The sequence below is a fragment of the Mobula birostris genome, chromosome 20, assembly GCF_030028105.1.
Source record: "Mobula birostris isolate sMobBir1 chromosome 20, sMobBir1.hap1, whole genome shotgun sequence".
Lineage (NCBI taxonomy): Eukaryota > Metazoa > Chordata > Chondrichthyes > Myliobatiformes > Myliobatidae > Mobula > Mobula birostris.
Window position 1 is genome coordinate 15,686,104 of NC_092389.1, and position 13,087 is coordinate 15,699,190.

A 13,087-nucleotide genomic window follows, 5' to 3' on the forward strand; every position below is an offset into this window, starting at 1 on the left:
GACTTCCTCAGACCCTGATGGGGCAGAAAATCCTGTTGTAATTTTAGTTGAGAGTAGGTATTGGAAATTGTGCTCGGACCTTCCCAAGAGTTGCCAATGGTCCTGTAAAATATGAAAATTCTACCAAATGTAATAAGAGCAATTAGTGGAGTAGAATTTGGGGCCAGACACAGTAACTCCTGGATGGAGTATTCCCAACATACCATGGTATCTGTGAGCTGGTTTGACAAGTAAAGAAATTGCTTGGCACTGATGTCCCTGAAAGCTGAGATGAATCCTTCTGAGGGGAGGGGGATTATGTCTTAGAGTTTTAAACAATCACCTGTGAAATTTAACTGTGTAATGTACATCATAAGCATTATGACGTTAGATTCAGTTGCCACATTTTTGATTGTTATTCTTTCTCATAGAGACTTTGTAGCCTGCCATCTTCTGCACCGCCTTCTACACAATGAAAAAAAACAGCCACAGAGTACCTGTGATGACTTTCTTACATAACAATCCAAATAGTGATGGGGGATCTTGGTTATACAGATAGACTGGATAGGAAAAGCAAATGGACAAACAGCTTGAATTTCCAGCATCTGCAGAATTCCTGTTGTTATTAGAGAGTGTTCCTGATTTCCACAACTGTCAAAGGAAAATTATCTCCTGATTCCTAAAAGGCAGATTGTAGGCAAATCAAAGAACTGTAGATGCTGGAAGTCTGAACTAAAAACAGAAAACTCTGGAAATGGGTCAGGCAGCAGCTGCAGGAAGGGGAACAGTTGATGTTTCTGGTCAAATACCCTTTATCAGAGCTGGGAAATTTCAGAGTACAAGTGCAGTTTTCTCACCTTTCCCATTTGCTTGCATAGATGGGCTTCTTACAATGAGTTGGCATAACTTTAAAGTATGCTGCAGTGTAGATTGTATTGCTAATGCTGGGTCTTTCCATTTATTGAGTTAATTGGTGCATTATACTATAACTTTGATAATTGTTGACTGTGCTGTGAGTTATGTAAGGTACTTGGACTCTGTTTGCTGTTGCTTACTGAGAGACTGTTGGGTATGAAATCTCACTCCAAATGATTTTCTAATTGTGTGGTGGGACTTTGTCCACAAGAGGCACAAATATGAAACCGAAATGTGCTGCATGAGGTTTTCTGATTCCTAATTTAACATTTATATTTTCTGCAGCTGGGATGAAATGGAAAATGACTACCCATTCAATACAGAGAATCAAGATTATATGAAGCATGATTATTTAATTGCTGAGGCATTTGCTAAAGTGTCTTTTACTCAATGTCTTGAAGGGGTTCTCAACCTGGGGTCCACAGACCCCTCAGTTAATGGTAAGGGTCCATGGCATAAAAATGGTCGGGAACCCCTGGTCTGCAGGAATAACTCTTCAATGCTATGTGATCACATGCTCTGATTATGAAAGGGTCGCCTAACATATGGTATGTCACATATTTATGAAATATAATGTAACAATAGCAAAACCGGATTATCAATAAAATTTGGTGGCTCTACTAAAATTAACCACAATAAAATTGGTCTGTCAGCAAAAAAAAAACCAAAAATTGTTTGTGATCATCTCTCAAGTTCCCACTTCCCGTCTCTATATTCTAATTGACAAGAGCATCAAGGGCAAGGCTACCCAATCCTACCCAAGTCACAAACAACACTGACATAGAAAAGTACCACCACTCATTCATTGTGACTGCTACACTGGGACTAGGTCCTGAAAGCTGCTATCCAACTGCATGGTGGGAGCACCGCGTCAACTGAGAAAGTAGTTCTCAATAGTGGCCTTGCCAGCAATGCCCACGTTTCCCATGGATGAATTTAAAGAGTGTTTCAGAACATTCTTATGACATAAATGCCACATAAAATTATGAAAGCTGCAGAGCCATGTTAAACACAAAGCCCGGTTAAGTGAATCAGTGCCCCCGCGTTACTGCTGTTCCACTCTATGTTTAGGAGGAATACCATTCTTTTCAACAGTTTTAGTTTTCCGTGCTCCAAACAATGCTACATAATGTTGTGGTGCAACAGTCAAACGGCAAACTGGAGGAGATGGTTCTTGCACATCCTGGAAAAGCTAACCCACAACTATGTTTCTTTCAGGCGCTCACAGTGCAAGGGAGGAGCCCCAGTTTGTGACTGCCCGTGCTGGTGACAGCGTGATTCTAGGATGTGATGTCGTGCACCCAGTGACAGGGCAGCAGCCCCCTTATGTGGTAGAGTGGTTTAAGTTTGGAGTTCCCATCCCAATATTCATCAAGTTTGGCTTCTATCCCCCTCATGTGGATCCCGAATATGCAGGTAGGACATTTACAGTTGTTGGACTCCTTTTTGTCCATGAGGGTGTTAAATTCATGATTTCATATGATGATGTGACTGGCAAAGGTATAATATCTGCAGAGATGCCGATTTCTTCTGGTTCAGCAAAACCAAGAGAAAACTTTACTTCAAATGAAATAGAAACTGAAGCTGTCTAACTTCTGTATTCCCTGGCCCTATACAATGCACTTCACTGTTCAAAGTAGTTATTATCAAACTACATATGTCACCACATACAACCCTGAGATTTGCTTATGTGGGCGTGCTCTGTAAATCCAAGAAAAACAATAGAATCAATGAAAGACCGCACCCAACAAGTGTGCAAAAGACAAACTGCGCAAATACAAAAATAAATTGGTGGTAGTAGTAAATAAATAAGTAATAAATATCGATAACATGAGATGAAGAATCATTGAAAGTGAGTGCATAGGTAGTGGACATTTCAATGCTGGGGTGAGGGAAGTTGAGAAAAGTTATCCCCTCTGGTTCAAGAGCCTGATAACTGTTCCCAAACCTGGTGGTGTGAGTCCCAATGCTTCTGTACCTCCTTCCTGATGGCAGCAGCAGCAAGAAGAGAGCACGTCCTGGGTGGTGGAGGTCCTTGCTTGGTGCTATTTTCTTGCAACAATGCTCTGTGTATATGTGCTCAATGGTGGGGAAAAGGGCTCTACCTGTGACGGACTGGGTTGTGTCCACTACTTTTTGTAGGATTTTTCCATCATACCAGGCCATGATGCAACCAGTCAGTATGCTCTCCTCCACGCATATATAGAAGTTTGTCAAAGTTTTAGATGCCATGCCGAATCTTTGCAAACTTCTAAGGAAGTAGAGGTGCTGTTGTGCTTTCTTAGTAATGGCACTTCAATGCTGGACCCAAGACAGATGCTCTGAAATAATAACACTGAGGAATTTAAATTGCTGACCCTCTCCACCTCTGATTCTCCGGTGAGGACTGGCTCAGGGACCTCCGGTTTCCTCCTCCTGAAGTCAATAATCAGCTCCTTGGTCTTGTTGACATCGAGTGGTTGTTGTGGCATCACACAGCCAGATTTTCGATCACACTTCTCTATGCTGATTCATCACCACCTTTGATTCTGCCAGCGACAGTGGTGTCATCAGCGAACTTAAACACGGTATTAGAGCTGTGCTTAGCCTCACAGTCGTAAGTGTAAAGCGAGTAGAGTGAGGGCTAAGCACACAGCCCTGTGGTGCACCTGTGCTGACGGAGATTGTAATATTCCTGCTATTGCTTTTCCTTTCTGAAAGGAGACAAGCATTTCTAGAGTTTGGCCTGTAGTTCAGTCCTGTTCATCGACACTAGGCCCATATCCACCGTTCATACATGCCACTGTACAAACCACAGCAAGCATATTCAATTGGATGAGACACTTGGAAATAAATTGGCAGGTTTGAAAGTTGCCAGTCTTTAGCAGAGTTTCATATACAGTACATTCCTCACACTTGAGCTCTTCCTGACCAGTGCTGATTAAGGTTATGTATGTCCCCATTTTTTGTTTTGGAATAAGAATTTTAAGAATGTAATTGGAATGAGGAAAATAAATTTTTTTGGGGGGGTGGGAATTGTGGGTGTCATGTGATTTACTTTCAAGAATTGCCTTTTAGAATCAAGAATATGTGCGTTGTGCCTCAGTATCAATGGCAGCAGGAATTGTACTGTGTAATTTAGCAGGCGGATTGTTATGAACTTGCTGTATATTTTATGTCACCCCAACTAATTAAACCACGCATTTCATTCTCTCCCTTCTTCCTTTCACCTTTCCCTTTTTTTTCCTTCCTTCGACCTCTCCCGCTGTCTCCCTCGCTTTCTCCCCCATTTTTTCGCCTAATTTCAGAATCGGGTGTAATATCACCAGCATATGTCATGAAATTTGTTAACTTTACAGCAGCAGTACAATGAAATACATGATGGATAAATATAGAGAAAAAACTGAGTTACATTTAAGTATATATGTACATTAAATTAAGTTAAAACAAGTAATGGAAACAAACAGAAATTAGAAAGAGGAGTGTTCATGTGTTCAATGTCCATTTAGAAATTGTTTGGCAGAGGGGGAAAAAGCTGTTCCTGAATCAGTCCTTTTCAGCTGTTCTCACTCATGCCCCTCCCGTTTCTCTTTTTTGCTCACTAATTCTCTCAGCCTCTCTTAATGCACTGGGCCAACCTTCAATTAATTGTGAGTTTGATTCAATGAGCTGCCATGGGTGTAAATGTAAATGGTATCAGTCTTCCCAGTTACACAGTATACCTGACCTGCTGAGAAAGACATTCATCATCCTACCGCTCGCTGGCACTGAACAGTCTTGGCAGAGTATTACTTAGCGCCCTGCTCTACTCGCTTTACACCTATTACTTGAGTACAGCTCCAATATCATATACAAGTTTGCTGATGACACCACTGTTCTGGGCTGTATCAAAGGTGGTGATGAATCAGCATACAGGAGGGAGAATGGAAATTTTGCTGATTGGTGTCATAACAGCTTCTCACTCAATGTCAGTAAGACCAAGGAACTGATTGTAGGTTTCAGGAGGTGGAAACTAGAGGTCCATGAGCCAGTAATCATTGAAGGATCAGAGGTGGAGGGGGCCAGTAACTTGAAATCCCTGGGTGTCACTATCTCAGAGGACATGTCTTGGATCCATCATATAAACGTAATTGCAAAGAAAGCATGGCAGTGCCTCCACTTCCTCAGGAGTCTGTGAGGATTCGGTATGTGTTTGAAAACCTTGTCAAACATCTATGGATGTGCGGTGGAAAGTGTGCTGACCGGCTGCATTACAGCCTGGTACGGGAACACCAATGCCTTTGAGTGGAAAATTCTACAAAAGGTAGTGGAATCGACCCAGTACATCACGGGTAAAACCCTCCCAACCATTGAGTACATCTACATGAAATGTTGCCGTAGAAAAGCAGCATCCATTATTAAAGCAACACACATCAAAGTTGCTGGTGAATGCAGCAGGCCAGGCAGCATCTCTAGGAAGAGGTACAGTCGACGTTTCAGGCCGAGACGCTTCGTCAGGACAAAGGATCTCGGCCCAAAACGTTGACTGTACCTCTTCCTAGCTTTGCTGCCTGGCCTGCTGCGTTCACCACCAACTTTGATGTGTGTTGCTTGAATTTCCAGCATCTGCAGAATTCCTCGTGTTTCCATTATTAAAGATCCTCACCACCCAGGCCGCGCTCTTTTCTCGCTGCTGCCATCAGGTAGAAGGTACAAGTGCCTCAGGACTCACACCACCAGGTTCAAGAACAGTTACTACCCCTCAACCATCAGGCTCTCGAACAAAAGGGGATAACTACACTTATTTAAAGACTCTGTTATATTGTTACTTCATGCTCGTTAATTATTGCTATTTATATCTGCATTTACAGTTTGCTTACAGTTCCCGATGTTTACAGTTGCTGTTTTATAGATTTCCTAAGTATGCCCACAGAAAAAGAATCTCGGGGTTGTATGTGGTGACGTGTATGTACTCTGGCAATAAGTTTTATTTTGTACCTTGTGCTTTGTCAGGGCTAGGGAGACTCCATCTCCCTGGAGGACTGATTTGGTCAGTCGGAGGGCAGTTGGAAGGGGGCCAGCCCAGCGATCAGTCAGCTCAATGTGACTGAAAGTAATTTTACCCTGCTAACTGGTGATGTGTGGGTCAGACAGCCAGTGAGATGCTACCCCAGATAAGTGGGTGTCAGAACTGCAACTTCAAGTTAATAATGTCGGTCTGTGTCTGACGAGTCACAAACTCCTGAATTCCTCTGTGTTAGCTGAGCAAGAATCTGGTTGGAAAATTGACTATGCTTGCCTTCACATTAACAATTTTGCTCAAAAATATATACAAGAAATATCCACTAATGGGAAATACTGAGCTGGGATTCGGGCAGTCTCTGTTCAGTCTTTATTCAAAGTGGTTCAATTCTGCTTCATCATTCTGGAAGCACCAAATTGATTTCAATCCATTTGCGTAAGAGGAGATTGATGCTTTGTCCCCAGTTCCATGCTTGGTCCTCAGAGTCATACTGCACAGAAGCAGGCCCTTTTGGACCACCATGTCCATTCTGATCATGAAGTACCCACCTATACTAATCCCATTTACCAGCACTTGTTCTGTAAGTACTCTGCCTGGGCAATTCAAGTGCTCATCCAGATGCTGTTGCAATGTTGTGGGAGTACCTGCCTTCACCTGACAGCAGTCACCTGGCCTAGGTGCAGAGGGAGACACTGCAGTGGATGAAGAGTGAAGAGTTCACTGAATTTTAATAATAACTGTGCAGGACAAAAGGAAAATGATAAACGCTAGGCCAACAGGGCCGCAAACTAAAACTCTCAAACTGAAAGCTGACGTCAACACTGCAGCTCAGAAGCAGTAACTTAATATTAAATAAATTCTGCTCCTTTATAGTGTCAATCTGAACTGTAGTCTTTCCCGGAACAAGACTACGATGAGCAGGGAGCATTGACATTGTTGTGCTTTGATCAAGACTCGACACGACTGACAGTAAGAGGAAGGAGTTAAATGTAATCACAATGAAAGAGTAATCGGCTGGATTGTGCACGCTCACGAGCGTGGTTGCCATCCTGTTCAGGAGCGAGGGTGCACAGACTCTGCAGCAGAGTCCGTGGTTGTGACACGGACCCCTCCCTCGGCGCAGTTCCTGAGGCGCCAGAGACCTGTGCTTGCTGGAAGTCCCGGAAGAGAGACTTGTCGAGAATGTTCCTCAGGGCCATACCCTTCCCAATCCATGAGATACTGGATGCTACCTTGCACCTGGTGAGATGCCAGGAGGTGATGCACAGATTAGGCCAGGAACCCTTTGACCAGGTGGGCAGGAAGGGGAGGAGTTGTGATTGGAGTAAGGGGGCAGGAGGTCACTGGCTTGAGCTAGGGAACATGGAATACTGTACTGGGTGAATCTTCATCGATGATGGTAGGAGGCTCTGTTGACAGCCTTCTCTACTGTGTTGGGCATGTGGCCAAGTGGTTAAGGCGTTCATCTAGTGATCTCAAGACGAGATCAAGCAAGTTCGAGTCTCAGCTGTGGCAGCATGTTTGTGCCCTTGAGCAAGGCACTTAATCACACATTGCTCTAGTCTGTGCGATGAGTGGCGCCCCACACAAACTTCCAATCTGTGCCTTGTAAGGCATGAAAATACCCGATGCAGGCCTCTCATGGTCTGAGTCAACGTTCCCCTTCTACTATGAGTAGCCCCACATAACATGGGGCCAACTTGCAGTTCTTAACCTTCAAAGGAAGATCTCTAGACGCTAGCAGGAGTTTCTTTCCTAGCCAAAGAGGGCTCACCTGTTGCTGGAGCCTATCGGCCTGCCAGGCATTTTGTTTCTGAGTGTAGCAGAGAAGCCCTGGCCCATCTAGATATGTGCTTGTACTGTTGGAGCAACTATTCCGCAGCAGGACCTCCCACATCAGTGTCTTGGTCAGGGATGAGTGTGGCTGGAATCCCTTCCGTCATTCAAAGGGGGAGATACCAGTGGAGGACAATTGGAGGTTATTGTCGGCCATCTCTGCCCAGACCAATTGGGAACTTTATGTCGTGGGGTTAGTAGAGACAAGGCAGTGTAGGGTTGTCTCCAGCTCCTGATCCACTCTGTCTGGCCAGTTGGGGTTGGAAATCTGATGAGAGGCTGGCTGTGGCTCCCAAGATAGAACAGGAAGCATTCTAAAAAGGGGACATTGACTGTATTCCTCGATCAGACACTATGTTCCAAGGGAAACCATCCAGCCTAAACACGTGCTGAACCATGATTGTGGCAGTCTAATGAGCTGACAGGAGCTTGAAGAACAATGAAGTGGGTAGCTTTAGAGAACCGGTCCACAACTGCCAGAATGGTAGTTTTCCCATCTGACGGAGGCAGACCAGTGATGAGATCTACCAAGAGGTGGGACCTGGGGTGGTGAGGCACAGTGCAGAGCAATGATAGGATGCTAACGTGATGTCTTGTTCTGGGCACGTGGAACAAGCAGAGACAAAGTCATAGATATTCTGGGATAATGATGACGACCAAAATTGTCTTAATAAATTCCAGGGTCCTTTGAATCCCTGCATGGCTTTTGAGACAGGAAGAGTGACTCCACTCCAACACCTTGGGGGTCACAGTGGCAGGAAAAAACGGCCAATTGGGAAGCTTTCCTTCCAGGCCTAGGTCTGACTGTTGGGTGGCCCTCACCTCCCCTTCTTCTATTCTCCAAATCACCAGTGCAACAATGCACGAGAGAGGAAGGATGGGCTCTGGATCGGAATTGTCCTCAGACCCATCAAGCTGCTGGGAGAGAGCGTTTCCCTTGGTATTTTTGCTGCTGGGACGATAGGTGAGTTTGAAATTAAACCGGGTGAAGAATAGCCCAATGGACTTAGCAGGAGTTGAGTCTCTTGGCATCCTGAATGTAGGAGAGGTTCTTGTGATCTGTCCAGAGCAAAAAGGGGTGGTCTACTCCCTCCAACCAGTGTTGCCATGATTCCAGGGCCTCCTTGACAGCCTGAAGCTCTCTGTTCCTGACATCGTAGTTGCATTCAGCAGGAGTCGTGATGGGGGAAAAAAACACACAGGGATGCAGCTGATTATGCACAGAAGAGTACTGGAAAGTGCATCTCCATTACTGACATCTGATGCATCAGCATTGATGAATGGGTCTGGATGCTGTAGCAATGGGGCAGTGGTGAAGCACCTCCTTAGACCTGGTGATGCTTGGTCTGCTTCACTAGTCCATTGGAATCCTGCAGAGGTTGTCTTTGTGAGTGTATTTATGGGAGCCATGATGGAAATGAAGTTTCTGAGGTGGCGATAAAAGTTTGCAAGCCCCATGAAGTGCCTCACCTGTTTGACCGAAGATGGTTTGGGCCTCTGTGTAACTGCCTGAACTGTACATGGATCCATTTGAATACTGGAAGAATGATACCTGCTCTTTGTGAAACTTGCCTTGGCATAAAGGTTGTTCTCAAGGAGCCAGCTGAGACCCCTCCAGATAAGCTGGACGCATTCCTGACGAGCAGAAATGGATAAGAATATCATCCAAAACTTGAAAACAAACTGATTCAACATGTCCAGCACATCATTGACCAGGGCCTGAAAACAGCAAGGGCATTGGCTAGACCGAAAGGCATCATGAGGTACCCATAGTGGCCAGTAGAATAGACAATAGGTGCAGGAGTAGGCCATTCGGCCCTTTGAGCCAGCACCGCCATTCACTGTGATCATGGCTGATCATCCACAGTCAGTATCCAGTTCCTGCCCTATCCCCATAACCTTGGATTCTGCTATCTTTAAGAGCTCTATCCATCTCTTTTTTGAAAACATCCAGAGACTTGGCCTCCACAGCCTTCTGGGACAGAGCATTCCATATATCCACCACTCTCTGGGTGAAAAAGTTTTTCCTCAACTCCGTTCTAAATGGCCTACCCCTAATTCTTAAACTGTGGCCTCTGGTTCTGGACTCACCCATCAGCGGGAACATGCTTCCTGCCTGCAGCGTGCCCAATCCCTTAATAATCTTGTATGTTTCAATAAGATCCCCTCTCATCCTTCTAAATTCCAGAGTATACAAGCCCAGTCGCTCCAATCTTTCGACATATGACAGTCCCGCCATCCCGGGAATTAACCTTGTGAACCTACGCTGCACTCCCTCAATAGCAAGAATGTCCTTCCTCAAATTTGGAGACCAAAACTGCACATAGTGCTCCAGGTGTGGTCTCACCAGGGCCCTGTACAGCTGCAGAAGGACCTCTTTGCTCTTAGTGCTTGAAGTAGTGAATGCTGTCATCCACTCATCCCCTCTCGAGTAGGAACCAAGTTGCAAGCATTGTGCAGATCTATCTTGGGGAAAATGGTTACCCCCGGGAGAATTTTGAATGCTGTGGGTTGTCAAGATAGCCAGGGAAGGCCAAGCACCAGCGGCAGTTCAAGCAAATCAACAAAATAGGAGAGCTGTTCTCTTAGGTTGTCTTCTGGCACAAGTTGGATGGGTTTTGAGGAAAGATGGATCTTGCTGGTGCCCAGAGGCTGGCCATCCAGAGCCTTGACATTGATATTCTCTCTCAATTGCCCCACCCGCACGGGCTCCTCTGCGGACTGTGCACTAGGTAATGAGGAAGAGGCTGAAGATGGACAGTGATTTAAAGAGCAGGAGGCTCAGGGCATTCTTTCTCTGAGCTACTTAGTTGCCCAGTTGTCAATAACTGCGTGAGGCACCTCTGCCAACGCATCTTCCACTGAATGTTACTTTGTCTCTTACTTGATCAAAGACCATGGTCAACTGTTCTCTCTCTGCTGAATCCATTTTGGTGGTTGGGTCTTGCTGACAGGATGTGCAGTTATAACCCAAGGTGAGTGAGGGAGGGAGAGAGACTGAGGTGGATGAACAGTTCACTGAATTTTCTTAATAACTATGCAGAACAAAAGGAAAACAATAAACACTGGGCCAATAGGGCCACAAACTAAAACTGTCAAACTAAAATAACGCTATCACTGTGGCTCAGATGCAGTAACTTAATATTAAATAAATTCCGTCCCTTTACACCGTCAATCTAAACTGTAGTCTTTACTGGAACAAGGTCAAAGGTAAGCAGAGAGTATTAATGTTGCTGTGCTTTGGTCAAAAATCGACAAGACTGAAATGAGAGGAAGGGGTTTAAACACAGCCTGGGACATGCATACACACTTGCCGACCCTATTCAGATCTCCATCTGTGAGGGCGCCCACGCTCCCCAGCAGAGGCCGTGGTTGCGACACCACCACCTTCTGAGCCTGTTCAATTACAGTGACCATTCAACAACTTGATCCTTGAACTGTGTGGCTTTCGGCCAAACAAATAAAGAACTTTCTGTCCAATGCATAGGAAGTAAACAATGTGTTTGGGTAGGAGAAGATCAGCCATCTTACCCAAATATATAGCACAAATTTAAATTACCAATCAGTCAGCATCTAGATAGACAGGGTAAGTTAATGGTTTGGATGTAATTCTTTATCGGAATTACATGGCCTGGTACTTCTCCCTGTTGTTGCTCACATGTAATGATTTATGAAATTCAATACAAGACCTACTTTTCAGCTGCTTTTAGGCCAATAAAATAATCTATCGAACACTTGCATAAACAGTGATAGTTCCTATTCTGATAGCTCGTATTGAGATTTTAATGCAACTAAAGTTTGGAAGCTAGGTATAATCTATATTTGCTATCATTTTATTTGTATAGCATCTTTACATTTGACAAACGTTTGCCCGAGTGAGTTCCTCCCAAGCTTAAGGGGGAGAAATTAAGTTGCGGTTTTTCATAGGGATTTGAATGTTACTGAGCTGCCTGACGGCTTTTTTGCATCCATTGTGTTCAATACATTCAAATTGTGGCATTATCTAGCAAAGAATAGAATGGAAGCAGAGGCATTGCCGGGGAAATTGGAAATGACTTGGTAATAGATTGGGTTCCTACTCACTGGTTATTGGTTGTTAGTGTATTATTGTCACATGTGCTGGGACACAGAAAAGCTCGTCTTGCATACTGTTCATTCAAATCAAGTAAGCGGTAGTACTAGGTAAAGCATTAACAATGCAGGAGTGTAACAACTACAGAGGAAGTGCAGTGCAGGTAAACAATAAGGTGCAAGGTCACGAGGTAGGTCAATTGCCCATCTTTTTGTACTAGTGAACCATTTAATCTTATAACAATCTTATAAAGCTGTCCTTGGGCCTGATGGTAAGTGCTTTCAGGCTTTTATATCCTGAAGGAAGAGGGAAGAGGAGAGGACGTCTATGGTGGGTGGAATTTTTGATTGTGCTGGCTACTTTGCTGAAGCTTCCAGTCCGACAGCCATTACTGACAGTAGGACAACAGGAAAGTGGTCACCTTCACTAAACCTTCACAATGGCCTTGCAGTTTTTCATTTGGATTTGAATATTGCTGCCCTGTCTTTGAATCTACAAGTAAATTAAGCCATTTTAAGTATTCTTCTGATCCACTTATTTTGAAATACATAAAGACTGTTGCTATATTGGTATGCCAATGAAACGGCACAAGTACATCCATAAACACGGAGGTTCGACATTATCTATTTAATCTGACATCTCTTCAATATAGCACTGAAAATAGAGGTGCTTCACCGCAAATGAAAAAGGAAAAGAAGAAGAATAGCTCTTAACTTGGCAGTGGAGTTATCAGGGCACCGTCATGACGGTGTTTCCGTAGCAAGCTATTCTTGTTTTTACAAGGCCGCTTTGCTAGCTTGATGCTCAACCCGACTTGGATTCGAACTCGGGAACCTTCGCTCTGGAGTCCGGCGCTGATATTATTGCGCAACCAAGCGGGACAAAGCCACAAATGATTCAGTGGAAAATTAAGTAAAATGTCAGTTTGATCCATTGATCCACTGCCTGTTATGCCGCTAGTGTTTAGGGCAGCAACTAAGGTCCTACATCTTTGTCTGACCATAAAGAAGGATTCTTCTTTGCTGTTTCCATACAATTTTTTTTGACCAGTCAGGATTGTTAGCCCTAAGCTTAACCCCTGTACCTGGAGCACCAGTGGACCATTCTTGGTCTGGCCTCTACCCTTTGACCTATTTGGCATGGGTGACCCTACCAAGAGCCAAAGCATAAAGCCCTGACTCCAGACAACATACAGTAGCTATTCAGGTCACTGAGGCAAGTAAACTTCCAAACCTTATGACAAGGTTGTGATCCTCTTGGAGGGATCCATTGAGGACCAGGACACAATCGGGTGACCTGGTAGT

The 13,087-nt window shown here is 44.5% G+C and overlaps 1 protein-coding gene across 3 annotated transcripts in view; it reads left to right on the forward strand.

Moving 5' to 3' along the window:
- Positions 1-13,087, forward strand: part of igsf9bb (immunoglobulin superfamily, member 9Bb) — a 749,555-nt gene that overhangs the window by 191,717 nt on the left and 544,751 nt on the right. For all 3 annotated transcript variants that reach the window (XM_072238319.1, XM_072238320.1, XM_072238321.1), the window contains exon 2: positions 2,113-2,310. In XM_072238319.1, the coding sequence (XP_072094420.1) occupies positions 2,113-2,310 (198 nt within the window). The remainder of the gene's footprint in view (positions 1-2,112; positions 2,311-13,087) is intronic.